Here is a 24,158-nt window from a genome sequence, read left to right on the forward strand (position 1 = left end):
TTGACAATCTATGACAGTTTTAGGTGTTGTGTACTCCATGAATAGCTCCGAAAAGAACCAGGCCTGTTTTGAGATGAAGCAATTATTCGTCCTTTTAATAGGGTTTCTGAATATGTGAATAGGGGGTCTGTGGAGGCCACATTATTTTTGGACAGTTAGGAGTTGAGCCTTTTTTTTTTTTTTTTAAGCAGAGACATTAGAGGTATATTTAACGATTTCATGTCACGCTTTCACGTAGTTAAACATCCACGTCCCAACATCAAAATTCCTACTTTTAAATGGCTAATTTGGATTTCCTTCCCATCATGCTATGCACTGTCTAGGATTATGATTCAGAAAACCTAAATTGCCAAGAGCTGTGTGCAGCCCCCCCACCCCCGTGAACTGTGACTCACCCTAAAATGTGACACGGTGCCACTTTTCGATGTTATGATGTCACTCTCATCTTTGAGGTCATGTGATACTGTGAACATGGCAGCATGTGTCTGACACAGCTTCTCAGCACAAACACTTCTGCCTGACAGGCTGTCCAGATGCCAAAATCAGAGAGGCCTTAATTTCGCAGATTGTTTAAAAAAAATAAAAGGTCATTAATGTTAATTCCCAACTGATGACGCCTTTGACCCAATGTGATGTTAGTGATTCATTCAAAACATATAAAGAGAAAGTCTTTTGTACACATTTTTACAAACTATTTATTTAACTGTGATTTTGTAAATAATAAAAAGTAAAATGGTGAACAGAAATTGCTCGTGCCAACACGTTTTGTTTCGAAACAGTGTGGAATATGGGCTGAGCTAAAGTGGGGACCTTGGAGGCGGAGCCTATGGGATTTAGCCATGCCCCCAAAGCTTCTGCACCAGCACCTCCCAACACACACGTCTCTCAACATTAGATCGCTTCTTTAATAACATATTAAGGAAACAGGACAGCTTTAAAGGGGTTACATCTGGACAAATGTAAATAAAAAAGCCAAGCTGTTGTTTCTTTAGTTAAATGGCGCGCACTGGACGTGCACGGGAATCTCAGTGCCTTGCTGAAGGAGGACGCTTCTGGACATCGGCTTCCTGTCGTTTACCGCTCAGGGGAAGCACGCTCTCTGGCTGTGAATGTTTACAGGTACCACAGACGTGTTACAAGCAAAGATGGCAACGGAGGCCACTTACCAACACTGCCAGCCCTGGCGTAATGAACTTCACGCCAGCGTGCACCTTCCCCCGAAGGGGTCAGGGGAGGGGCACACGGACGACGTGCGCCATGAGGTGTCCTGACTCCCGACGGGGGAACGGCCACGCACACGCTTCCACAGCGGTTAAAAACTAAAATATCCAACCAGAGAGCCTAGAGGGCTTCCAAAAAAAAAAAAAAACCTCACAAATTAGGAACCGTGTATTAGTCAAATCTATCCTAAAAGACTGACATATGAAACCGTCTCACAGCCAAGACTGAGATATGGCGAGGGGGCCAGCCAAACGCCCCAAGGCAAACTTCACATTCACCACACTTACTCAAAATAGGGTTAATAGGGCCACAATCCTGCAGTCATTCTACCTACACCAACTTTATTTTTAGTTAATCTTAAGAACTCAAAGGCAGGTTTGGGCTGTTTAAAAATATGAAAAGCTGAGAACTGTTCTTCCAACACATTTTTTTTCTTTTTTGCGTTTTTGTTTTTTAAAGGAGTGTGCACACAAATGTCTTTAACCCTCATCATCCTTGCTTGTGAATCAACATCTCCACTTTCTTCTTTAGTGATTTACCACGGTGACAAGCAGGTCCGTGTGCCTGCGGCCGCTCTCTCTGACTCCATCTACAGGCCGTCCGGGAACCTGCGGCAGGCTCGGGTCGTGGGGGAGTCCCTGGCAGGAGTTCATCTCTTTGGAAACGTGCTGAAACAACATGACGGGGGGGAGGGGAGGGGCGTGGTGACCCTGCCCAGCTGCAGCGGCACTCAGCTCAGGCTGACGACCAGGTCCTCGCCGTACTTGCGCAGGTACTTCTCGTGGTTGTGGCTGACAGACCACAGTGGCGGCAGGAAGCCAGGCTGCATGCTGGACAGGAAGTGCTGACGCCAGCGGCGTTCAAGCTCAATCAACCCCTGCAGGCCTCGCTCCGCAAATGCACGCACCACCTTCAGCCCGTGGGGTACGTAGTTCTCGTTACAGATCCTACAGACACGCGCAACAGAACAAACGGCCTGAAGGATTCTTCTTTCAAAAGATGGAACACAGGTATTACAGAATTACAGATACATACCATGTTACAGTAAATTAGGCAGACCCCATACCATGTTTAACAAAAAGAGGACCATTTAAAAATGGTTTGCTTATATGGTTTGGTTATATATTTTCGTTATTTCTTTAATATTTCAATCCACAAAAGGGCAGAACAGACATCACTGTTAATGTATCTCTAAAGGTGTCATCGTGAATGTGTCATGAATGGAAATGACTGCTGCTACTCCAGGCATATGACTGCTTAAAGTCTCCCTTTACGAAACTCACTAACTGACCCAACAACATGCCTTATGGAAAAAAGATGAAAGGGGCTTTTTAAATTACATTTGTACAGAAAATGTCCATCACCACCACATCCAACCAAACCACTTTTCTCCGAGGTTCTAAGAATTTTTCATCTGCTTTTGGTGCTTGAGGTAGGTGGTGAAATGCACCCCAGCCAGCCCCGCTCCTCTCACCTGGTCTCTAGGTTGGCGGCTGTCTCCAGCATCTGGGCTGTGACCTCGCTGACCACTCTGCCCTCACCCTCTTGCCCACCGGGGTCAAAGAAGGCGGCAACCGTGGCCAGCAGCTCGCAGCGGCGCGCGGCGGGCACAGCATCGCCGGCGCTGAGCAAGGCACGGGCGGCCGAGCGCACCCGCCGCCTCTCCTGGTCCTCCAGCGTCCGGGCGGCCTCCTCACAGCCCTGTGGCGCCCCGTGCTCCTCGGCCAGCTGCTGCTTCAGGAAGCCGTCGTACACATTGGACGCTGCGTGGCAGCCCGTGCACAGCAGCAGAATGTCGTGGGAGTTGTGGTCCTTCATCTCGGTCGGGAAGTGACGCCTGTATTCGTGCGGGACGATGTTCTTTCTGATGGGGAGGATGGAATGACCACAGCTTACAAAAATTCAATCTCATCTGGAAATGTTCCAGAATGCATCGATACTCAACCAAAGCCAACTTAATGGCCTTAGCACAGCCACGCACACAAACCCCCCCACCCGGCACAAACCTGATGTAGGAGTCAGCTTTTCCACACACCACACACAGGTTCTCCTTGGCAGTGAGGTAGTAGTCCTTCTGCGAGTCAGGCCGACCCGATGGCTCAAAGAGCAGACGCACGATGAAGGGCTCCTCACTGACCAGCTCTGAGGTTCAGGGCAGAGATCACACAAGCAAGGCAAACACCGTCAGCACGGGACATGGCTGCTTAAAAAGCTAAACATCTTTAGACAACTGTTCTGCCGCATGGGAGTGGGCGGAGTCAGGGACTGACCTCCAATGCCCTTATCCAGGTACCACTTTGCCTTCTTCTTGTCACACGTGCAGAGCGGCTGGCCATCGGGCGCATGGAGGAAGCAGTTGTCGTACAGAGGGGATTTCCTGGAACACCCACCCCGTGACAAACACCCACAAGCAAAGTGAGGTCACGCTACACAATACAAAGATGGCACATCCAAAACAAGTGCACTCAAAACAGAGCTCAGAAAAAACATTTCAGTCACCCATCAAGACCACCAGTGGTGCAGAGCAATGCTCACATACAGGCCACACCAGGAAGCAGGGGGAGTGCTCGGACTGCGTACCTGGCCGAATAGCCCACCCCTAGGGGCTTGCGTTTGTTCCTGCGGGGGTCCGGCACCTGCTGGTCTCCCGCCTCGGGGCTCTCCGGCGTGGGCCTGCGGCTGCGATGTCTGTGCTCTCCTTCTTCCGTCTCACAGCGCCCCCTGAAGGCCACGTCCACCAGGCCCTGGCAGCGCGCGGCCAGCGTCGAGTAGGCGCTCCGGGTCTCGTCCGGCAGCCATGGCTCGGAGTACAGCCCCAGCAGGTGGAGGAAGAGGGCGACTGAGACCTGGGCATCACGTGCCGCGTACGTCATCTGAACGCAGACGGGACAAGGCCGGCGATCAGTCAGGGGTGGGCTGGAATTCGTTGGCTTTTAGCTGAGGAGGGGTAGCGCACCTGCTGCTGGCTTAGGCTCTCGGCCTCCCAGTCGCTGCAGCGCAGAGCGGGGGTCTTGTCCAGGCTGACGCCGAGCACGTCGCCTGCCAGCGACTTAAGACTGAGTCCGTTACTCAGCACCGCGCATCTGCAGGACCATGGGAGGAGCAGGAGCACATGGCCACAGTCACGACCACAATCACGGCCACAACAGCAGGATTTCCATCCGACAACTTTAAGTATTTGCGAGTTTTGGAAGTGCACAAAGAAAAGCAGCTCAAAGTCGAAAAAAAAACCACCGAAATGTCACAAAACATTTTTACGCTAGGACAATGTGGAAAAGTCAGAATATCGCAAAAGCCAAAATGCGATAAAGAGTGATAGAAAATGGTTTTCAAATAAACCATGAATCAAGTCATAAGAGAGACTCTCCATTTGGCTTGTTTTGATTTTGCCCCTAATCAGAGTACCTTGCATCATCCCAAGTTTCTTCACATAACTACAGTGGATGGAAACGCAACGCAATTCTTTTTTTGTTTCTGCCGAAGTTTTGCAAATGCACATAACATCTGCAAAATGTTTGGATGGAAATCTGGATAGCCACGACCACACAGAGCATTTCAGTGAAGCCAGAAGGAGTGTGGCTTAAGGTTACTGGAGGGGCTCAGACTCACACTAGCAACGACAAATAGGAGTCACTGAAGAGTGCATACAAAAAAAAAAGAAAATATTAATATAATAATTAATGAATGGACCATTGATCCAGCTAGATATAAAAAGCTCAAACATTATACAATTCAGTTTTAAGAAAAAAAAGAAAAATCACAATAGTTTAATCAGAAAAGAAGCCATGCCTCCATTTTCATTGTCATCTGCAAGTGCCAGTTACCTTTGCCTTAGTGCCAAGGACCGCAAGTCCACCGTGCTCACGAGAGCCAGGCCGTGGTCATGTGCCAGGCGCTTGCTGTCCTCCACACAGCCCACGCCTACCTTCAGCACGCGCGGGTCCCTCAGGACCTGCAGCAGGACGGCAGGCAGAGGCCGCTGGGCCTGCCGAAACGCCAGAAGCCTGAGCAGGAGACAGCGGCCCGAGAAGGTGGCCAGCTGGAGCAGGGAGACCACTGAAGCCTTGCCTCTGACAGACACCTGAGGGGGAGACAGAGGACCGTGAGGGAGGACCGTGTCTGAGAGGAACAACAGTTGTAGGATCCCAAACAACAGTTGTAGGATCCCTTCTTACGTGGATGCCCTTTACCCATTCACAGTCCAGACCCAGAGCAGGGATGACGGACAAGTCCTGCTGGATCAAAGGCCAGTGCTCCTCCCACTCCTCCGAGGAGCTCACCACCACCGCTGGTACTTCCAGTAACTTTTCAACTGGGACTAAGAAATTAGGCTTTGGAGAAGGTGGTGCGGGTTGAGGTTCCTGTAGTGGATGTGGAGGAGTGGCTGCACCCAGTTCCAGAGGGCCGAGCTGCTCGACGGTCAAATGCTCAGCTCCTCTGGTGCTTTTGAGGGGTTTTTTCTTCTGCGTGTATATGGTACGCCACAGGAACAGGCCTCCTAGCGTGGCTCCTAGCAAGGTCGCCACCGCAGCCGTGAGGGTACCGGGTCGGGACATCTCTTAAGTTGTAGCAGCTCTCTGTCAGGACACAGGTCTCTCTCACACACACACACACACACACACACACACACACACACACACACACACACCAGTGTTAAAGACAACCGTGGAATCATATTCGCAGATGAAAAGGGTTTGTCGTTAAAACTTTAATTCTTTACGGACGCGATAGCCAGTTTAAAGTAAAGCGCTAGAGAACTATGTCTAACGTTACAGCTTCCACCATGGTGTACACACCGGGATTTGTACCCGTCCACAACCGGCAGGAACACTGGCACTGAAACCGGTAACGCTGCGTATTAAAACTCCGGATTAAAAACCTTACACATTGTGCACAACAACCAGCGTCAGAATTGGACGAGTCCCTTTTGCCGAAGAACAGCATGTCCAACCGCCCCGCTCATCCCGAGCTATCTGGCCACACTAGTTAGCGTTTTTATCTGATCAGCATCGCTGCATATGCCGCCAGGTTTTTAAACGTCAGATGCATGCGGTTAAACCACCGCGCTCCCATTCTCACCAGTTCTCCCCACCAGCAGGTGATGGGATTTAGCCTGCTCGCACTGGCCAGCAGCCGCCGTGAACTCGTTTATGGATGCATCAGGCAAACGGGCTTGTTCACAAACGTACACCACTTTTAGAGCCTTTTCAGATTCATATTTTAGACTTTTTTTGGGGGGGGGGGAGGGGGGGTTTGTCGCACGCTGCGCTGTCCGGTACTCACCCCGAACGCGTGCACACTCCTTGTGTTTGTGATGATGAACAGCTGCTAATGTTCCTCTTCCGGCTCTGTAGCTATCACACGCAGCCTGGCCTGCACGCTGGAGCGCCCCTGCTGGCAGAACAGTGTCATAGCAAGCCCGTGGAGCACGGCGGGGCTGGTAAACGTGGGTATTTATATTTATTAACACCCCCTCAGTGGAAATGAAACGTCTTCCACCCATTTTAATAATAAATTATTAGTAGGCATTCCCATAAAACACCAAATTTTATTGATTTTGTTCATTTGGTGGTGCCATTTGGAAGAGGTATTTTGCTCATGGGTAAAGAATCAAATTGATATAAATTCAAATAAAACCGAAATCAAATAAAACTGAGGCAAGAACTTGCACTTTGTTAAACATAGAAAATGTTCACACACAGCATGCTCAGAAAAGCATGAATAATCACACACAATCATGTCCTCTACCACCATAATTTTTATTCAATTATATAGACCTAATTTTTCTGTAAAGTGGAATAAAACAATGAAATACTTACAAAATGGAGAAAAAAAAAGAAACTAAAAACAACCAATTGTCTTCACAGATTTAATAAAACAAGAAGATGACACTGCATTAACGTCTCCGATTCCTCTCGCTGTAACCCGTTTCAATTGTATTGAAAACCACAGGTCATTTCAGGAAGACCTCGACTAAACGGCAGCCATCTGCTGCCAGCGTGGCTCACCCAGCACAGCAGACGGAGCCACACCAGCTAGAATAGTGCTTGTGTAATATGGACACATCTCATCATGAAAAACACAACAAAAACAAGTGGCTGAAGATGACATTGTCAATAGTATTAAAACACGTTTTTAAAATCCCCCCCCAAAAAACCTCTAAACATTCAACGACATACAGGCAGTGGAAGAAAATCAAGGCAAAGTAAAAAAAAAAAAAAAAAAAAAAAAGTCAAAAACACGAGAGAAAACAGCACTGGTAGATCTCCCAACCCATCAGTGCGTCCACAATGATTGTAGCTGCAATGGTTCACTATTTACAAGGGAAACGCACATCCAAAATGGGATGCAATACATTGCAATAAGACAGGGTTAAAAAACAAAAAAAAATTATAATACAAAATTAAAATAGCCATCCCTTCGCTCAATCTCTCTTTATACAATACATACAAGTTTTGAATTGAGCTGAATGTGTATAATATATATATATATAAATTTTTATAGATATATCTATATAATATACGCTCATTTCCTGTATACACACAAAATCATTTCCATTGTAGTTAGCTTGCACCTTTACAACTGTTCTGTCATATTCCAAAGCTATTTAAAATATACTTAATGCATAAAAATAAAGATTCTGGCATTCTCATTCTTCTTCCTCTTTTGACTAGGACGTTTTAAGAAAACCTCTTAAATCTGGAAGCTTAGTACTACTGTCTATGCCTCTTGTGAAGGGAGAAGTAGTCATTCATCTCCGTCAATAGGGGGCGTCGTGAGCTGAATGGTGGGGGTAAGAGGGGCAGGTTAGCAAAAGTCAGGCTTTTTTTTTGGGGGGGGGGGGGGGGGGGGTGCAAAGTCTGCCCTTAAGTTAATATCATGTTCAGGATTGGCACAACTACACCAGCGACAGAACGGATATGGTAGGTGAGCATCATCGCCGCTGAAGCCCCTCCCCCTCATTCTCCACACCTGTCTGCTTTGCTCACACCTGAAGCACTATACAGACTGACAGACAGCAAGGACAGAGCAGGACGTGGAGACATGGAGCTAAAGTGGTCTGGGTGTCAAAGGTTGTCTCCCTGTCCACCACGCTGCGGTCATCCCGTCCTTCGCTTGTCCATGCCAGGTTCTGACTGCCACCCACACCAAAGTACGGTTTGGTTTTTTTAACGGGTTGGGTTTTTTTTTTTGTTTGTTTGTTTGTTTGTTTTTTTACAGTTGGATCTCAAAGGTCTTGTGGAGCTCGCTGGAAAAGGGGTTTGTGGGGGAGGGCGTCGTGCGTTGCCGTGAGCGGCTCTCCAGGGCGGCCCACTGGGCCTCGAAGGCGTCGGTCTGCTGCTGTGCTACCAGAGGGGGCGCTGGCGAGGAGGGGGCTGCCCAGCTGTCGGCGCCGTTGAACGTGACGCTACCGTTGGCCGGCTGGGATGCCAGGGCGATCGGCGGAGGGGGCAGGGGAGGTTTTCCGAAGGGACTACCCACGGCAAGCGTGTCCAGCTGGGTCAGCGGCGGAGTGGAGAACGGCGACGGGTGCAGTTGCATTTGGGGGACGGGCGCGGGCACGGGCACCGGCTGGCTCTGGGTGGCCGAGCCGAAGACGTTTGCCACCATCTGAGAAGGCGTGATGCCTACGACGGGGACGCTCGGTTGCGCGTAGGGGAGTCCGTTGGACATCGGGTAAGAGGCTGGGGCCTGGGCGTGGAACACAGGCTGGTGTGGGGGCATGGCGGGCAGGGCAGAGGGCATCGGCGGCAGAAAAGCTCCAGGAGCAGCAGGCATGGGTGTGGGGAAGGGCCTCTGCACAGGCGGGGTCGTGCCCGCGGCTGCAGGCTGGGAGGCACGTACAGACTTGGACACCTCCTCCAGCCAGCGGTCTGCCTCCGACGGCGTGCGTTTGTGAGAAGCCACAGCAACCGCCTCGGGCACCATCGCTGAAGGAGGGGCCACTGCTGCAGATGCAGGGCTGGGCCAGTCGCCCCCTAGTGGACAATACACAAAAAAAAGCATCGCATTTACGCACTGTAGGAAACATCACAAGGAGAAAGAAAAAATAATAATTCTGCCCAGGTCTGTGAAACTGCCCTGCTCTGCCCACAGGGAGTGGGGCGGTGTGCACGCCTACCTGGATGAGCTGGCGCAGGGCCAGCAGGGGGCTTGGCCCAGGGGTTGGTGTCTCTGGCTGGCAGGGGTGGGGGTAGGGGTGGGGGCAGGGCGTTCACAGCAACAGGGACAGCAGGGACGGAGAAGGCAGGAGCTGAACCGTTCACTACAGCAGACGTTACAGTGAGCTCAGAAACAGCTACTGACTCAGGTAACACTGTAATGACATGTATGTACCTTTGTGTGTGTGTGTGTGTGCGCGTGTGTGTGCGTGTGTGTGTGCGTGCGTGTGTGCGTGTCTGACCTGGGGCGGTGGGAGACTGGGGTGAGGAGGTGGGTTTGCTCATGGGTGCTGAGGAGAACGGATCCTCTGGTGGGCCGCTGAAGGCTGATGTGATCTGGGTGCACAGGGAGCTGATGCTGTCCCCTTCACCTTCTGTCTCTGGTACTGCCAGAACGAGACAGACACAGGCTAAGGGCACGGGGGCAAGAGCGGTCCACACCCTTTTAGTCAGATAGTCATATTTGCAAATAAATGGTGCAAGTTAATTGACAGTCAAATGACTTCTGCTGGTTGGCATTGGTAATCCTCAGATGTAATAGTTGAGTGCCCAGTAATGGTGTGTGTGTGTGTGTGTGGGTCCATGCCCGGTGCCCGCTCACCTGCGATTCTGGCAGGGAAGTCGGACTTGCGCTGCACGGTGGAGGGCAGCTCATTCATGCGCAGGGACATGTGCCTCTTAAAGGGCGACGTCTTCTGGCTGAGGGCCGGGAAGCCGCGGAAGGAGCCCTGGCGCGCCAGCGCCTCCACGGTGGCATGGCGGCGCGGGATGGCATGGGGGTTGGCATCGTGGGTGGGCAGCGGGGGTGACGAGGAGGGGGAGGAGGAGGCCATCATGGGGTTGGTTGCAGGGCCGCCTGTGGCGGGCAGGGCACAGTCGGACTCTGCAGAGAAAGAAAGACAGACACACACACACACACACACACACACACACACACGCCGAATGGTGGCATTAAGTTTGTTAACTGTAAGCAGGCTGGTGTGGGGTGAAGCCCAACGAAGGCCGTGCCCATGGTTACGCGTCTGACCCTGCACCGAGCACCATATAAAAACAGAAGACTATTTCAGTCTCCATCAGTGTTGTACCAAAAATCCCACCTCTCTTAGCATCCTGCAACTGCCGCATGACCTCCTCTCGCTCAGCCTGCTCCGTTGCCGTAGTAACGCGGAAGGAGCCTTCACGTGTGAACGTGGTGCGGTTGGCATCGAACGTGGCCGTGACCCCACACTCCTTCTCCCTCTTCTGTTTCCGCTCCAGGCACGCAGCGAATGCACAGCCCACCGCGTGACTCAAACGCTCACCCTGGAACACACACACACACACACACACACACACACACACACACACACACACACTTCCTGGTTCCACTACAGCACAGTGCAGAGAGACCAACACTACAGCACAGCGCAGGGAGCTCAGGCACAGAGAGACTAACTCCATTAAGTCCTGACTGAGGCTTAGAGAAACGTCAGCATCAGGAGTGCCGTTTTCTAGCACTGCACACGGCTCCGTGGCGCGACCACTCACAGAGTCTTTGACGGCCATGAAGCAATGGCAAATCCAGCGACGCGTGGTGCCATCCCTGCAGATGTAGGAGAACGCTCGCTCAAAGTTGCGGTCGGGAGCGCAGAAAGACACCTTCTCTATCGTCTGGTCCAGAATCAGATCCTGGGAAAAGAACAGTCAAGTGCCATTTGTGCCTGCATTAAAAAATGTAAAAAAAAATACAAAAAAAACTACTTCCTTTATCTAGAGATACTGCAGTCTGTTCTCAGTCAAAGCTTCCCCTATTGAAAATTTCTGTGGTAATAACGGGTTTCTGCCACCAGGTGGCAGAAGACAAACCACATCACACGGTTCTGGGTTGAGTGCTGATGGACCACATGTGGAGGGACAGTTTATAAATGTCAGCTTGGATCCAGAACAGCTTGGATCATGTACTTCAGGCACGCTAGACGTGCAGTTTTCATAGTTAACCAATTAGCACATCGCTTAAGATGAATAGAAATAAAACAAACAAACATTCTTGAAAACCTCAAAATACCAGACATTACAAAAAAACAACAACAACAACAAAAAAAACCAGTCCCAGATATATATGCTCTGAAATATACGCTCACCAGCAACATCAGTAGAAACCTCGCAGGTGAACTGGGCCTGTTTGTGGGATATTTAAATGACCACTGATCCTGCACTTATGTTGACTAAATGAAACTTTAGTACTTATTTTAGGGTATTGTTTAATACACTGATGATATCTAAAACTCTAGTACTTATTATAGGGTATTGTTTATTCCACTGATGACAAACTCTAGTACTTATTTTTTATTACACTTTTCATTGCCTAAGACTATGTATTTTGCACCTCTAGTCATCAGCAGTGATCCCTGTATTCTACAGTATTCTTGTTCACTGGTATCTTGGACTCTAACCTACTGTACTGGCTAGGATGTATTCTATGAGGAAATGAAAATGCATTTTTGTAAGTCGCTCTGGATAAGAGCATCTGCTAAATGCTGTAAATGTAAACATTGATCCTCTAGTGTTCCCGAGTGCTCAGTGTCTGACCACATGACTGCAGTCTGGATGTTGTGGGTGGTCGACTGCAGGGTCCAGCACGAACAGTCACGCATGTGAAAACCTCAGCAACTCTCCTGTGGTTCCTGGGCTTGTAGCAGCCCGACACCTCCAACCACAACCACCGCGTGAGTTCCGAGTGTGTGCTGAGAAACTATACCTACCTACAAAAATAACCGGTCAGTAGTGGTTTCATTTCAAAATGACCAGTGGTGAAGGAGACAGGGCATATCTCCATCCTACTACACAATAGCTCCAACTACACATTACAACCATTCTGACCAGAAGAAAAGCTTTGAACCAGATGTTTTTATCATTATTATTATTTTTAACCACACCTGTGTCATTTTGCTGATCAACGGTTGCCAAGCAAAAACAAGAGCTATGTAACTATGACGTAACTGCTCAACATCATGCATGTGTGTTGTCAGGACACAGCCCCTCACACAATGCATCACTTTCAAAAAACCAACCCAAGATAAATTCTCATAAAACTTAATGGTAACGGTACGTAGGTCGGTCACAGGGATAATATTTGCAATAAAATGGCTGGAAATGTCTGTACAGCAATACACAATCCCAGTGGTTTGTGGTAGGCAAGTTCAGGTGTGTGTGGCCAAACTGTAATGGCTGTATGTATGTTTGATGGTTAATTACCTTTGTTTTGTCATCTACGACCCTCAGGCCATCAGCAGATACCCACAATACAGCTCTGACAGCTTTTTTCCCTGCCTATGGACGGACACACACACACACACACACACACACACACACACACACACACACACACACCAAAATGAGGTGGGCGGAGTGATGCACAAGGAAACAAGGCGTTTTTTTTTTTTTTTTCCTGTAAATGCCCCCCAGTGAGAGCCTTTTCAAGCTCCAGTCCCTTAACAGACGCGCCTCCATCTTCAAACAATCCCTGCAAACAAGGAACTTCAGAAACACACTGAGGAGCTTTCAGGAAGACAAGAACAACCAGTGAGTCAGTGTGAAGGAACCCATATGAGAGAGAGAAAGAGAGAAACGGCATCACCGCAAATGACAGTGCCACGCATGCGCGCACGCACACACACACACGCGCCTCATTCTGATCTGAACAGCCCCAGGTGTTCACACCTCATGGTGAGAGGAGAAAGGTGACTCACACACAAACACACACAGACACGAGATGGAATGAGGTCCAATTTTCCCTGATGTTTCAGCAGATCGTAACGTGAAAAATTATAATAGAGAAAGAAACACAAACACGAACAAATGAGAACATGGGTGCATGCATGCACACATATGTATGCACATGTGCACGTACGCATCCCCCCCCCCACCACACGCACACACGGCAGCACTTACTTTGGTAAAGAAGCCCTTGAAGAATTTCCTGTCCTGGAACTGAAGATTTGGTAAAGGGAGGTTGGGACAGGGGGACAAGGGGACAAGGCAGGAGAGTGTTACCGCTGCTACAAGGCCTGTGTGTCCACATAACATGAGTGTGTGTATGGGGCTCAGGGGCTAGACAGGCAGGGGAGAGGCACGGTTAAGAGAAGCTGGAAGAAGCAAAAGATCACACTTCTCTACGTGAATGAGGTCAGAGGCCCGATACCGACACCATTCGCTTTGTGGCATGGTATTGCATCATCAGGCGTGCTGGTCATCCGTGTTGTTATACGAGTGTTAAGATCACGGTCGTCATTAAGTTAGTAAGGTGTCTGCTGGCAACACCGAGAACCTTCACCAAGTGACCCAAGGTCCATTCATTCAATGCTGCCTGTGGGATCACCGCACACTCTGATACTGTGACAAACTCAGGAGTAGAGTGCATAACTAGACAAAAGTGCAGGATGATTGCTGTTAGCTCACTCACTCACACACACAGACACACACACCTCTCTGCTCTGCTGGGTGGCGTTCTGTTACTGCAGCTCTCTGTGGAAAGCTCACACACCCTTAACCCACGGACTAGGTCCAGCGAACCAGGGTCAGGCCACAGAATCAACCTGAATGTCCCAACCTGGTGTTGCACTGACACCAGGCCAGTGGTTAAGGGCACAGTGTGTTTAACAGAGACAGACAGGGATTAAGATTAGGTTAGGACACCATTACAGCCAGTGTGTCGGTGTATATGAGTCATGCAGAGAGTCAGCGTGACACACAGATACACAATGACGGCTCTAATCATTGGGTTAAAGACACTGAGGGGCGTTAGGGACTGACAGGGCATAAAAGTAGCACTTGTGGGTCACTGAGGACAACCTGCTAAAAAACAAAACAAAACAAACAAAACATTTATAACACACAACACATATGTAAGCGAAAGATATGAATGCTTATAACTGCCATGTAAAGGCCTGTGAGAAGCTAGCGGAGGAGGGTGGAGTATCGTAGACAGACGCTTGTCCCAGACAGAACCGAACAGATGCTGAGAGATGTACAGGGACACTAAAGAAACTAATTAAAGGCAAAGACAATAAACGGAGGCAGTGAGTCTCAAGTCGCTTGTCCAGGGCGTGGTACCACCTCACCTCATGCCACGCCTCATGCCTGGCACCATAGAGATTGAACAGAAAGATTATACAAATTAGTTTTAAAGTTAATTACATCAACTTGCAACATGGTAAGAAATCGCAACAACTCTGAGACACTGAGTGTAAACAGGAGCATAGATCACGACAAGAGTACTAGCTAAGACACGTCTCAGACAAAGTAGTAGCGGTTCTCTCCAACCAATCAACACGCTGCTGTGTTTTCATTGCCCTGGTAACATTAGTGCACACACGCTCAGGGAAATAAACCTCTGCTCCCACGTCATCCCTTCATTCTTCCAATCAGATCTGTAATGTGAACTATCCAATCAGAAACCGTTTCAACCTAACTCCCACATACTGAGCGAGAGGAACTGAACACACACGCACACACACACACACACACACACACACACACGCACATAGCTGTCTTTGAATATCAGGGTGAAAGGTTAATCCTTTACTAGGTTTGAGACTTGCCTGATGCCATCATGACCCCTGTTCCAGGTCAAGGTTCAGACGTGCACGTCAACACACGACACACACTGGCAGAGTGACATCAGTAATGACTTCGCAGCGTGTGCAGCTACGCACGTGGTTTGGGGAACCGAGCAGCTGAGCTCCAGCAAGAGAAAATCTCATTACAACTCACACGAGTCCCAGACACACACACACACACACACACACACACACACACACACACACACACACACACACACACACACACACACACACACACACACACACACACACACACACACACACACACACACACACACACCTCCCTGTCATTGGGTATTGTGTGTTACAGACAGATAATTTCATTAGTTATTAGTTAATAATCTATTGATGTGAGCCATGTTCAGAATGCATGGGCCTGAATGCTTAGCCAAAAAAAAAAAAGCACATTTACAAGTACTAATGATATTAGTACGTGTGTGAGAGGACTGAGACAAAAAGTCTGGATGTATACATGTGTGAATTTGTGATAGTAACAGGTGTGTGTGTGCGAGAGAGAGAGAGAGAGAGAGTTAGAGTGTGTGTTTGAGACCGACCTAGTGCCTCTTGAAGATACTGCTGTCCCGTGTTGTCTAGCTATGCGAGTTAAGCCCAAGAAAAACACCAACACGATCTTGTTAACTAGCAACTCAAAGCCAGACCCTTCACCTCCAACACAACACCTACAGGCCAAGATCACAGTGCAGCTAAGGGACCATTACGTCCAGCTAAAAGTGAAAAAAAGAGACACCACATGTAAAAATAGCCTAAAATCACAAAATGTATCTTTTTTATTAAAGAGGAGCCCCCCCCGCCCACAAACACACACATACACACACAAAACCCTTCTAAACACAGGCAGTGTGCGAAGGTCGTCACCAGTACTCCCAGATATGTGGGACATGAGTTTACGTAAAGACAGCAGGGCCCAGCGGAGGCCTGGAGACTCTGCCCACTTCCACTCGCCCATTTAGGGCCCTCGCCACACAGAGCTAAACGGGGGGGGGGGGGGGTGTCAAGAGAAAGGAGGACAGGGCAGATGAAAATGTCCCAACATGGCCAAGAGCAGACTTTAGCTGGGGTAGAGAGAGCAGTGGAGGAGATTGTGATGATGGCCTGAGTCCTGCGACTGTGCTACTGTTGAGAATGACTCCCTGCTGACAGGATGTTCACTGCCTTCCTGGAAGGCTCCAGAAAAAAAAACAACATGACAGAGAGATAGCAGGAGAGTCAGAGTTCACCAGAAAGAGGAGGAGGGGACAAAGAGCAGACAGACTGTGACTTCGTTCAACATTGGTAAAGAGAAAGAGAGAGAGAGAGCGCGCAAGTGAGAGAGAGAGAGAGAGAGAGACTGGGTGGGGTGAGGGGACGTGAGGGTGAGAAAACGAGAAAGTGTTCAAATGGGAAACAGAGGGGGAGAGCAAGCTTGAATGGGACAGAAGGAGAGAGAGAGAGATATGACTGCTGAGGCGCTACCAAGCTGGCAGGCGGTAGCAGTAAGCATTTCCGTTCTATGTCACAGCCTTGTTAACCTGGGTGGAGACAGAGGATTCTGGGATGGACAGCACGGTGGGGTCGTCCCCCCCCCCCCCCCCCCCAAGATACGTCTTTACATAATCCCAGCGGGCCGTGACAAAACAGGAAACTCTCAGCCCTTAATCCCGAGAGGCCACAACTCGACGGCGCCGGAGACAGGCCAGCACACCCACCCAGGGCTCAGCCGGGCTGAGACATGTGGGTGGTACACGGGGACGGGCAGAACACCACCACGATGGGACGGAGATACACGAGGAGGACAGCGGAGAACGAAGACAAAGCCTACAACAGCCAAGGTGTGAGCATGTTTGAGACAGCTCTGAGTGATCTTAAACCGGCTGAAACGCAGTCCCACGCTCCCCCTGCCCCCACTAAACGGGCGGGGCTACTGAGGAAACATGAGGGGCTTCAGGAGTGGAGTGGCGTAGAGGGTCCTGGCCATTGACGCGAGACAGGCACCTACCGTCTTCAGTCTCTTCACAGCGTCTTCACAGATGTGCATGCCCCGAGACTCCTCCACCTCCACATGGCCCAGATACTGCAGAGGGACAGACAGACAAACAAAATGAGAGACAGATACACAAGTGTGAGCAACAGGCCAGTGGGCCACATCGTGACAAAAACGCCGCTAGTGCCGGATCCGTGTGGCTGCCATGAGGGGATCAGGCAGCGAGGCATGCGGCCATTGTGTGCAAAAGGCCGAGAGGAAGTCCAACCCTTCCCTCAAACGCACAAAACCCCATCCACACCCCAGACTCCCACCCAGCTCTGGCCTCTCAAAGCTATTCTCAGAACATCTCACACGCACACGCACACAGGAAGCAGAACACCTAAATAGGTCTTAAACACACAGACACACACTTTTCTGATACCACCTTGTGGTGACTTTCGAAACACATTACGAGCTTTTTTTGATTAACAGTTTAAATTTTTCTGTACCAAAACCACACAGACCACACAGTCGGGCCCTCGCTTGGAATAACGGCAAAACGGGTCAGAGTGGAGCGCTGTTCTGAAACAGGAGGAGCCTGTCCGAGCCAGCTATTTATACCTGGAGCTGAACCAGTTACTGAGAACAAGCAGGAATACCTTCTGCCTACAGCCACGCGAACACCCGCCATGAACCGCTCGCTGTGAACCAGGCAGAGCTACGAGTCGCCGCAGAGAATGACGCAGACATCAGCACACACGCACTTACTTAAGTTTCCTTTGAGCATCAGCTCAAAGAAAAGGACATCCTGCCCAGCGCAGTCTTGGAATTACAGCAGGACGGGAATATTTTAAGCACCACACGAGACTTCAAACATTTCATTCAGTGCCTGTTCTCACAAATATGATAACGTTAAAACATGATGCCTATCAACATTTCTCTGTCTCTCACACACAGACACACACACACACACACACACAGACAGAGAGCTCGAATCCCCCGTGGCAGGATAAATGTGGATCTAGACAACACTGTCCTGATACAGGGAGCATGGGCTTCTACACCTCACACTGTAAGCGGTCAGCACGGAGACGTCCCACGCAGCCTGGCTGCAGTCCCACTGTCTTCCCCACCTCCTTTGCACACTCACTCTCAGGTCAGTGCCTCCTTTACGAGACATACAAGCACTGCTCTTACTGCAGCTAGTTCAACACACAGGTGAGAGAAAGAGCAAGAGAGAGAGAGAGAGAGAGAACTCTGTGTCTTGAGTAGAGTGCTGTTTCTGGAACACAAAGGCCTGCAGGCTGATTTAATGCACACAGACCACATCAAAAAACCACAGAAACCCTCTGGTACACAAAACAGCCACTCGACAAGGTCAGGAGCACCGAGGAACACCTGAACCAACTCGGGAGCCGAAGGGCACGCACACACGACTCACACACGACTCACACACGTCAATTTCCACCAGTGCTGCCGGGACACAGTTCAACAATGCAGACGCTCCTTTATAAAAGGGGGCAAAATCTTGGACTTTCTGATTCAATTCAACTCAATTTGTTTGTGTCTCCAGAAAATTAACCAAAGCATCATTATCTCTCCATAGTGGGACACACTGCCCCGTCAGCCAACAGAAACACAGGCTCAAAGTGGACTCATCTGGAGCTTCAACAATTTATACACAAAAAAAGTAAAATTCTTAGCTTTTGTTTTGGTCCAGAAACTGGTACATATTTGATTTAATCTATTCAGAATTGATTCAAATTCTATGTATTCATAGAATACATCCTTGCCAGTACAGTAGGTTAGAGTCCAAGATACCAGTGAACCAGAACACTGTAGAAATAAAGGGACTGTCCGTTCCTTTGGTTGATGACGGGGAGAAAGAATTTTTGTTCGTCCTCGTCTCAGTCATTTCCAGTTAATCACAGGATGTAAAGGTATAAGGAGCAGTGGAGAGTAGCCAGTCTGTCACCTTAGGCGCCATCCTGCCCACTCCAAACCATCTCACACACACACACACACACACACACACACACACACACACACACCTGTTGCATGATGCCAAAAGCTGGACTGGCAGGCTCCGAGCTGTGCTGTGTGTGGGAAGGGCAGCAGTTGGTCCGGGCCCGCACACAGCCTCAGGCTCAGGCTCAGGGGCCAATCTGAGTGGCTGTGAGCGGGAGCCTCTGGTAGCAGTCCAACATCAGAGTACAGTTTCAACTTGGCAGCACACAATGTGGTGGTGAAATGGCCTTAACCATATCTCATGTGAGGCACTTTCTTGGCAAATAGTAAAAAGAAAGAAGGAACCAAGAAACTGGATACAAGACTCTCCACAAACTTGTCTAGAGGCTGTTGGAGTAGATGGATCATATTTGGATCAGAACTTCAACAGGCTTCTTATTGGAATCTTGAAGATTGAAGTTAACTTGGGCAAACTCGAGCACCGAACAGGCTGGTTGGAGGGTACGGAACTGGTCACCTGAGTCTCTCATCAATAAACCAGAGCGTCACACAGGTACATAAGTGACAGTTACAGCTTGTCCAGGTGACGGCAGGACAACCGGGGCAGAGTCCGACAGATGTGACGTTGGTTCTGAGTTGCCTTTCTAGTAATCATACGAGCAGCTGACTCTGTCTTCCAGACCTGAACTTCAGCTCAACCATTCCTACCTACTGCTGTGTATGAATTACATAACAAACTGAAGACATGGCCACCTGAATACTGTCTGTCTTATCGCCACCTTCTCTTAGCGGGGTATTACCCATTTTCGGAGCGCTGGGTGGCAGCCCAGGGCTGCTACATGTTGGCACGAGGTTCAAGGAGTCCAAGGCCATTTCTCAATGCCAAGAACGCAAAGAATGGACGTGATGAGCAAACTCGCAAGAATGCAGGGGCGAGGGATGAGCTGTGTGTCTGCAACGAGGCCAGGGTGTGGGACGCCTGTTTAGATGCGCTGTATGTCTGTGAGGCCGGCTGGTTTCACCACGAGTAGCCAAAGCAATATCTGAAATTATATCAGTGGGATCTAAAAGCGCATTTGTACAAATAATTATAGTCTCATGGCTACTTTTTATATGATATTGTTGCTTTTTCAATAATATTATAAGCCAGATATCTTTACAAATATCTAAGCTCCTCCTTTCTCTGGTAGTTATGTTGCAAAATGTTAGCCTTTTCAGTGCAGTAGCAGAAATTTTCTAATTCAAGCCAAGGGGAAGAAAATCTTGCTTAAAATGTTGAAAATTAATGTTTGCGCTCCAAAAGTCATAAAGTTAATCTTTTGCTTACTTAAAAGTTCCCAGTAGAAGAAATGTTGAGCTGGGCTGCCCGAACCCAGAATGTTGCTCTGTCTAGATCACCGTTGGGGTCACTGGTGAACTTTGTGTTTTCGACCCTGTTATGTCTGACTGAAAAAGACCTTCGGGAAGTGGTGTGGTGGGACTCTGGAGTGGTGGTGCCCAGTTCTACTGCACAGAAAACACCTGCAAAAAACATGACTTTGAAGGAAGCATCATCAATAGAATCATTTTTCTGCATCCTCGCCAAAATCCAATGGAACATCTAAACAAGCCTGATGTGTTTTGGAAACAAGTCCTGTGGGCTGGTGATGTTAAAAGAGAACTTTCTGGCTGCAGTGAATGAACGGTTCAGGAGAGAGCAACATTTGAGAACGCCAGCGGTTAAGCGCAGAGGTGAATCGACCGCACTGTGGGCTTGTGTTGCATGGGCAGCATTTCAGTGTTAGAGGGAAGAACAGACTCCGTTAAACACCAGCAAATTTGTGGAAACAAATCATCAGTTAAAAAATAAACGTGACTGAAAAGAGGACGGCTTGTACAACAGGTTAATGAACCTAAAACACGACTCAAAATCCACTCTGAACTACCTCAAGAGGTGCAACCTGTAGGCTACGTTAGTCTCCGGACCCAAGAACCGTCAAAAACCTGTGGCTAGAGCTCAGAAGAGCAGTGTTTGTAAGATTACAAAACTAGATGCTTTTTACAAGGAAGAATTGGAGAGAACCTCCAAACAAGAACAGAGACTCTTAGCTGGCTTCAAAATACCATAACAAGCTGTGATATTTTGGAAATCAGGTTTTTCCCACTTTTTAGGAACTAAAATTTTAAGCAGGGGTAGTCAAAGTTTTACATGCCAACTGCAGCACTAATGTGTGACGTCATCATGCACATTAGTGACCTCAGCTTCATGATGTGTTTACAATGGACACACACACAGCTAGAGAAAGTGAGTGTGAGAGAGTGAGACATCACCTTGACAGCGAAGCTGCATTTGCCGCTGCGCACAGCCTCCTCATCCGTCTGCCACTGGTGCGGGCGGCTTGACTCAGGCACGTACACGTCTTTCTTACGGCGGAAGCTCTGTCGTAGTTTATTCATGACTCAACCTCCTCCTGTAGAGGAATCCATAGAAGAGAAAGGCAACTCAGAACCAACTTCTGACTGAAAGACCTTCGGGAAGTTGTGTGGTGGGACTCTGGATGGAGTGAGGGATGGGGTGAGGGACAGAAGGAGAAGATGGAAGGGAGTGAGAGAGAGAAGGAAGGAGGGAGGGAGGTTGTGAGCTAAGAAGGGAGTGAAGGAGAAGCTGGAGGGGAGTGAGAGTGAGTGAGTGAGTGAGTGAGGGCATGAATGAGAAGCTGGAAGGGAGTGAGGGGGAGAGTGAGTGTGTGTGTGTGTGTGTGTGTGTGTGTGTGTGTGTGTGTGAGAGAGAGAGTGTGAGAGAGAGTGAGTGTGAAGGAGAAGCTGAAGGGAGTGAGGGGGAGAGTGAGTGTGTGTGTGTGTGTGTGTGTGAGAGAGAGAGTGAGAGTGAAGGAGAAGCTGAAGGGAGTGAGGGGGAGAGTGAGTGTGTGTGTGTGTGTGTGTGTGTGTGTGTGTGAGAGAGAGAGTGAGAGTGAAGGAGAAGCTGAAGGGAGTGAGGGCTATACATGTCCACCTAGTCGCACCTGTGGCGAGTGCTGCTGGGAGAACCTGGATGTCTCTGTCGCTGGAGTAATTCAAGCTGGACTCTACATGACTCCATCAGGAAGTGCGCGTACTTAACGAACGCCTCACGTTTATAGACACATGCCCACACAAGGGCTAGCCACAAGCAGGAAGTCTCACTCACACACAAAGTGAAAGGCATGTGTGTTAGTGTTAGTGATGTGCACGGCGACCCCCCGCTGAGATAAGCTGAGTGAAGACACCATGATAGTCAGCTACTACGATCAAACTCCATCGGTGCATATAACAGTGGAGGGAAGGCGAGAGAGAGAAAACAGCTAATTAAATAATAAATTCTTTAACACTGGGGATCTTGGTGCACATTAAAACAATATTAGAAAAACACCTGAAAATTGTGTTTATTTTGTGGTTATTACTTCATTTAAATTAGGCTTAAGAAGTTCCCTTAATGAGACTTTAGCAGTTCTTAGATACAACCTGCTCCTTAAGGCACTTTTTTTACTTTGTTAAATTGACAATAAAAATGAGATTTAATTTTTAATGAAACAATGACCACCACAGAGATGAAAAAACCTACAAACAAAACAAACCCAGTTACAACCCTGCTGCTACTGTAATAATGTCAGAGATCCGTGTTAATGGGGTTTCTTCACCCTAGAACCCCGCTGCGCTGCTCGGGAAAAAGGCATGTTGAGTCCTCTGAGAGCTGTCATCTGGCTAAAGGGGCACCGTATCTTGCTTTAAAACAAGCCACCTGATGTGTAGCAGGGTGGCAACACAGACAGACACAGGAGACGACACTCGTAAAAGGCCTTGCTGCTTATCACCCTCACGGTTCCAGGCACTTGGCTGCCACTATCTCTAGTGGAATACCTCTGAAAGTCTCTCTCACACACACACACACACACCCCCCTATAATACACATACCTTGTATTTCAACAAGAAACTCGTTCAATAAAATATCGCCTTTGTGCTCAGTTCCCATCTGCGCGTTAACGTCGAGGTGCACACACACCAATAAAGCAGTGACCTCACTTCCTACCAGGGCAGTGATAACTGAACAGAGCTTCACGCATGCTTGCAACAGGATGTGTGAACCAGATCAGATCTGCCATGCTAAGCTAGTGTCGGAAAGGCAACCGCGGAAACGGGATGGAGTTATCAGCTCAGGATCTCATCCACACAGCTCCGTGCGCTCATCCATGACATGCAAACAGCTAGTGAAGTGGAGCCACGTAACCTCCCCTCCCCCTCCAGGTCACATTATATCTGTGCTTAGTGCAGGCTCCAGGCCAGCACCCCTCACAGGGCTTTCGTGCCATTGCTGAGACGAGGAGGAAGAAAAGAAGATGGAACCTCTTTCCCTCCTTCCTTGCTTCAGAGTTTCTCCTTCTCACCCATCTCTCTCAGTCTCCTTCAACGGTGCCCCTTAAGAGCGTTTTAGACCTTTGAGGTTTTAAAAGCCTCTTTCTTGTGCTTTACACGCTGGGTGCATCAACCCCCCATCCCCCCATTTGTGTGTCCTGTGCAGTGGAGCCCTCTCCGTGTGTGTGTGTGTGTGTGTGTGTGTGTGTGTGTGTGTGTGTGAGAGAGAGAGAGAGTGTGAGTGAGTGAGTGAGTGAGTGTGTGTGTGAGTTACAACCTTGAGTGGGGGCAGCCAGCACAACCGGTAGGAAGGAAAATAGAAGGAAAAAAAACGTGAGAGCGCAACAGCGAGCAAGAACGAGAAGGAGAGGTGCTGGGATATGAGACAGAGGAGGTAAGCCAAGTCATGTGAGGGGGCTTTGCTCTGTGTGTGTGTGTGGGGGGGGGGGGGGAATTCTGGCTCCAGGAGTATTTGGGTTAGGGTCACGCAGGACTCACCTCCTCCCTGAAACTCATCTACTTCTCTGTCCAGCTGCCCATCCATCAACCCACCAGCAACTCATGAAGACTTACTCAAAAGAAAGAGCAGAGTGATGGTGAAAGAGCAGAATGGAAAAAAAAAAAACAGACAATGTAGAAACGCACCGGCTTGAAAAGCAGAGCGAGTAAACAAGGGCAGAGGAGACGGGAGGGGTGTGTGTGTATAGATATGAGAGACAGCATCTCTCCAAGGCTGAAAAACTTATTAATCCCTACAGAAGGACCCTGGGGAAGAGCACAAAAAGCCTTTGAGGGGAAAAAAAGGGAGAAAAGCTACAGGTCCATTTATCCCTCCTGAAAACCCAGGAATACAGGCCAATGTCTGTCTGTCTCTCT

The 24,158-nt window shown here is 49.0% G+C and overlaps 2 protein-coding genes across 14 annotated transcripts in view; both read right to left on the bottom strand.

Annotated features, from left to right (window-relative positions):
* Nucleotides 1–186: 186 nt before the first annotated feature.
* exd2 (exonuclease 3'-5' domain containing 2) lies at nucleotides 187–6,586 on the bottom strand. 6 transcript variants are annotated; one of them, XM_035532982.1, is made up of 9 exons: nucleotides 6,505–6,586; nucleotides 5,397–5,814; nucleotides 5,046–5,302; nucleotides 4,178–4,304; nucleotides 3,802–4,094; nucleotides 3,492–3,598; nucleotides 3,228–3,363; nucleotides 2,696–3,085; nucleotides 670–2,168 (listed from the first exon to the last, which is right to left on the bottom strand). In XM_035532982.1, the coding sequence occupies exons 2-9, from the start codon at nucleotides 5,775–5,777 to the stop codon at nucleotides 1,952–1,954; spliced, it is 1,908 nt and encodes a 635-aa protein (XP_035388875.1). In that variant the 5' UTR covers nucleotides 5,778–5,814; nucleotides 6,505–6,586; the 3' UTR covers nucleotides 670–1,951. The 6 variants fall into 6 exon arrangements, with proteins under 6 accessions (XP_035388879.1, XP_035388875.1, XP_035388878.1 ...); XM_035532985.1 differs by having other exon boundaries at nucleotides 5,397–5,798; nucleotides 6,505–6,577; XM_035532984.1 differs by having other exon boundaries at nucleotides 5,397–5,818; nucleotides 6,505–6,523.
* Nucleotides 6,587–6,961: 375 nt separating this feature from the next.
* Nucleotides 6,962–24,158, bottom strand: part of numb (NUMB endocytic adaptor protein) — a 60,915-nt gene continuing 43,718 nt past the window's right edge. Inside the window, exons 2-12 of one of the 8 annotated variants that reach the window (XM_035532527.1) lie at nucleotides 23,781–23,850; nucleotides 21,225–21,364; nucleotides 16,980–17,054; nucleotides 13,314–13,352; nucleotides 12,618–12,692; nucleotides 10,911–11,051; nucleotides 10,481–10,685; nucleotides 9,985–10,266; nucleotides 9,626–9,769; nucleotides 9,344–9,487; nucleotides 6,962–9,200 (exon numbers count right to left, since the gene is read on the bottom strand). In XM_035532527.1, the coding sequence (XP_035388420.1) occupies nucleotides 8,437–9,200; nucleotides 9,344–9,487; nucleotides 9,626–9,769; nucleotides 9,985–10,266; nucleotides 10,481–10,685; nucleotides 10,911–11,051; nucleotides 12,618–12,692; nucleotides 13,314–13,352; nucleotides 16,980–17,054; nucleotides 21,225–21,350 (1,995 nt within the window). In that variant the 5' untranslated portion in view covers nucleotides 21,351–21,364; nucleotides 23,781–23,850 and the 3' untranslated portion in view covers nucleotides 6,962–8,436. Of the gene's footprint in view, nucleotides 9,201–9,343; nucleotides 9,488–9,625; nucleotides 9,770–9,984; nucleotides 10,267–10,480; nucleotides 10,686–10,910; nucleotides 11,052–12,617; nucleotides 12,693–13,313; nucleotides 13,353–16,979; nucleotides 17,055–20,241; nucleotides 20,436–21,224; nucleotides 21,365–21,916; nucleotides 22,806–22,844; nucleotides 23,111–23,780; nucleotides 23,851–24,158 lie in introns of those variants that run through there. The other 7 variants (XM_035532528.1, XM_035532529.1, XM_035532532.1 and 4 more) reach the window with 7 other exon arrangements.

The sequence above is a fragment of the Electrophorus electricus genome, chromosome 13 (assembly GCF_013358815.1).
Source record: "Electrophorus electricus isolate fEleEle1 chromosome 13, fEleEle1.pri, whole genome shotgun sequence".
NCBI classification, from domain to species: Eukaryota; Metazoa; Chordata; class Actinopteri; order Gymnotiformes; family Gymnotidae; genus Electrophorus; species Electrophorus electricus.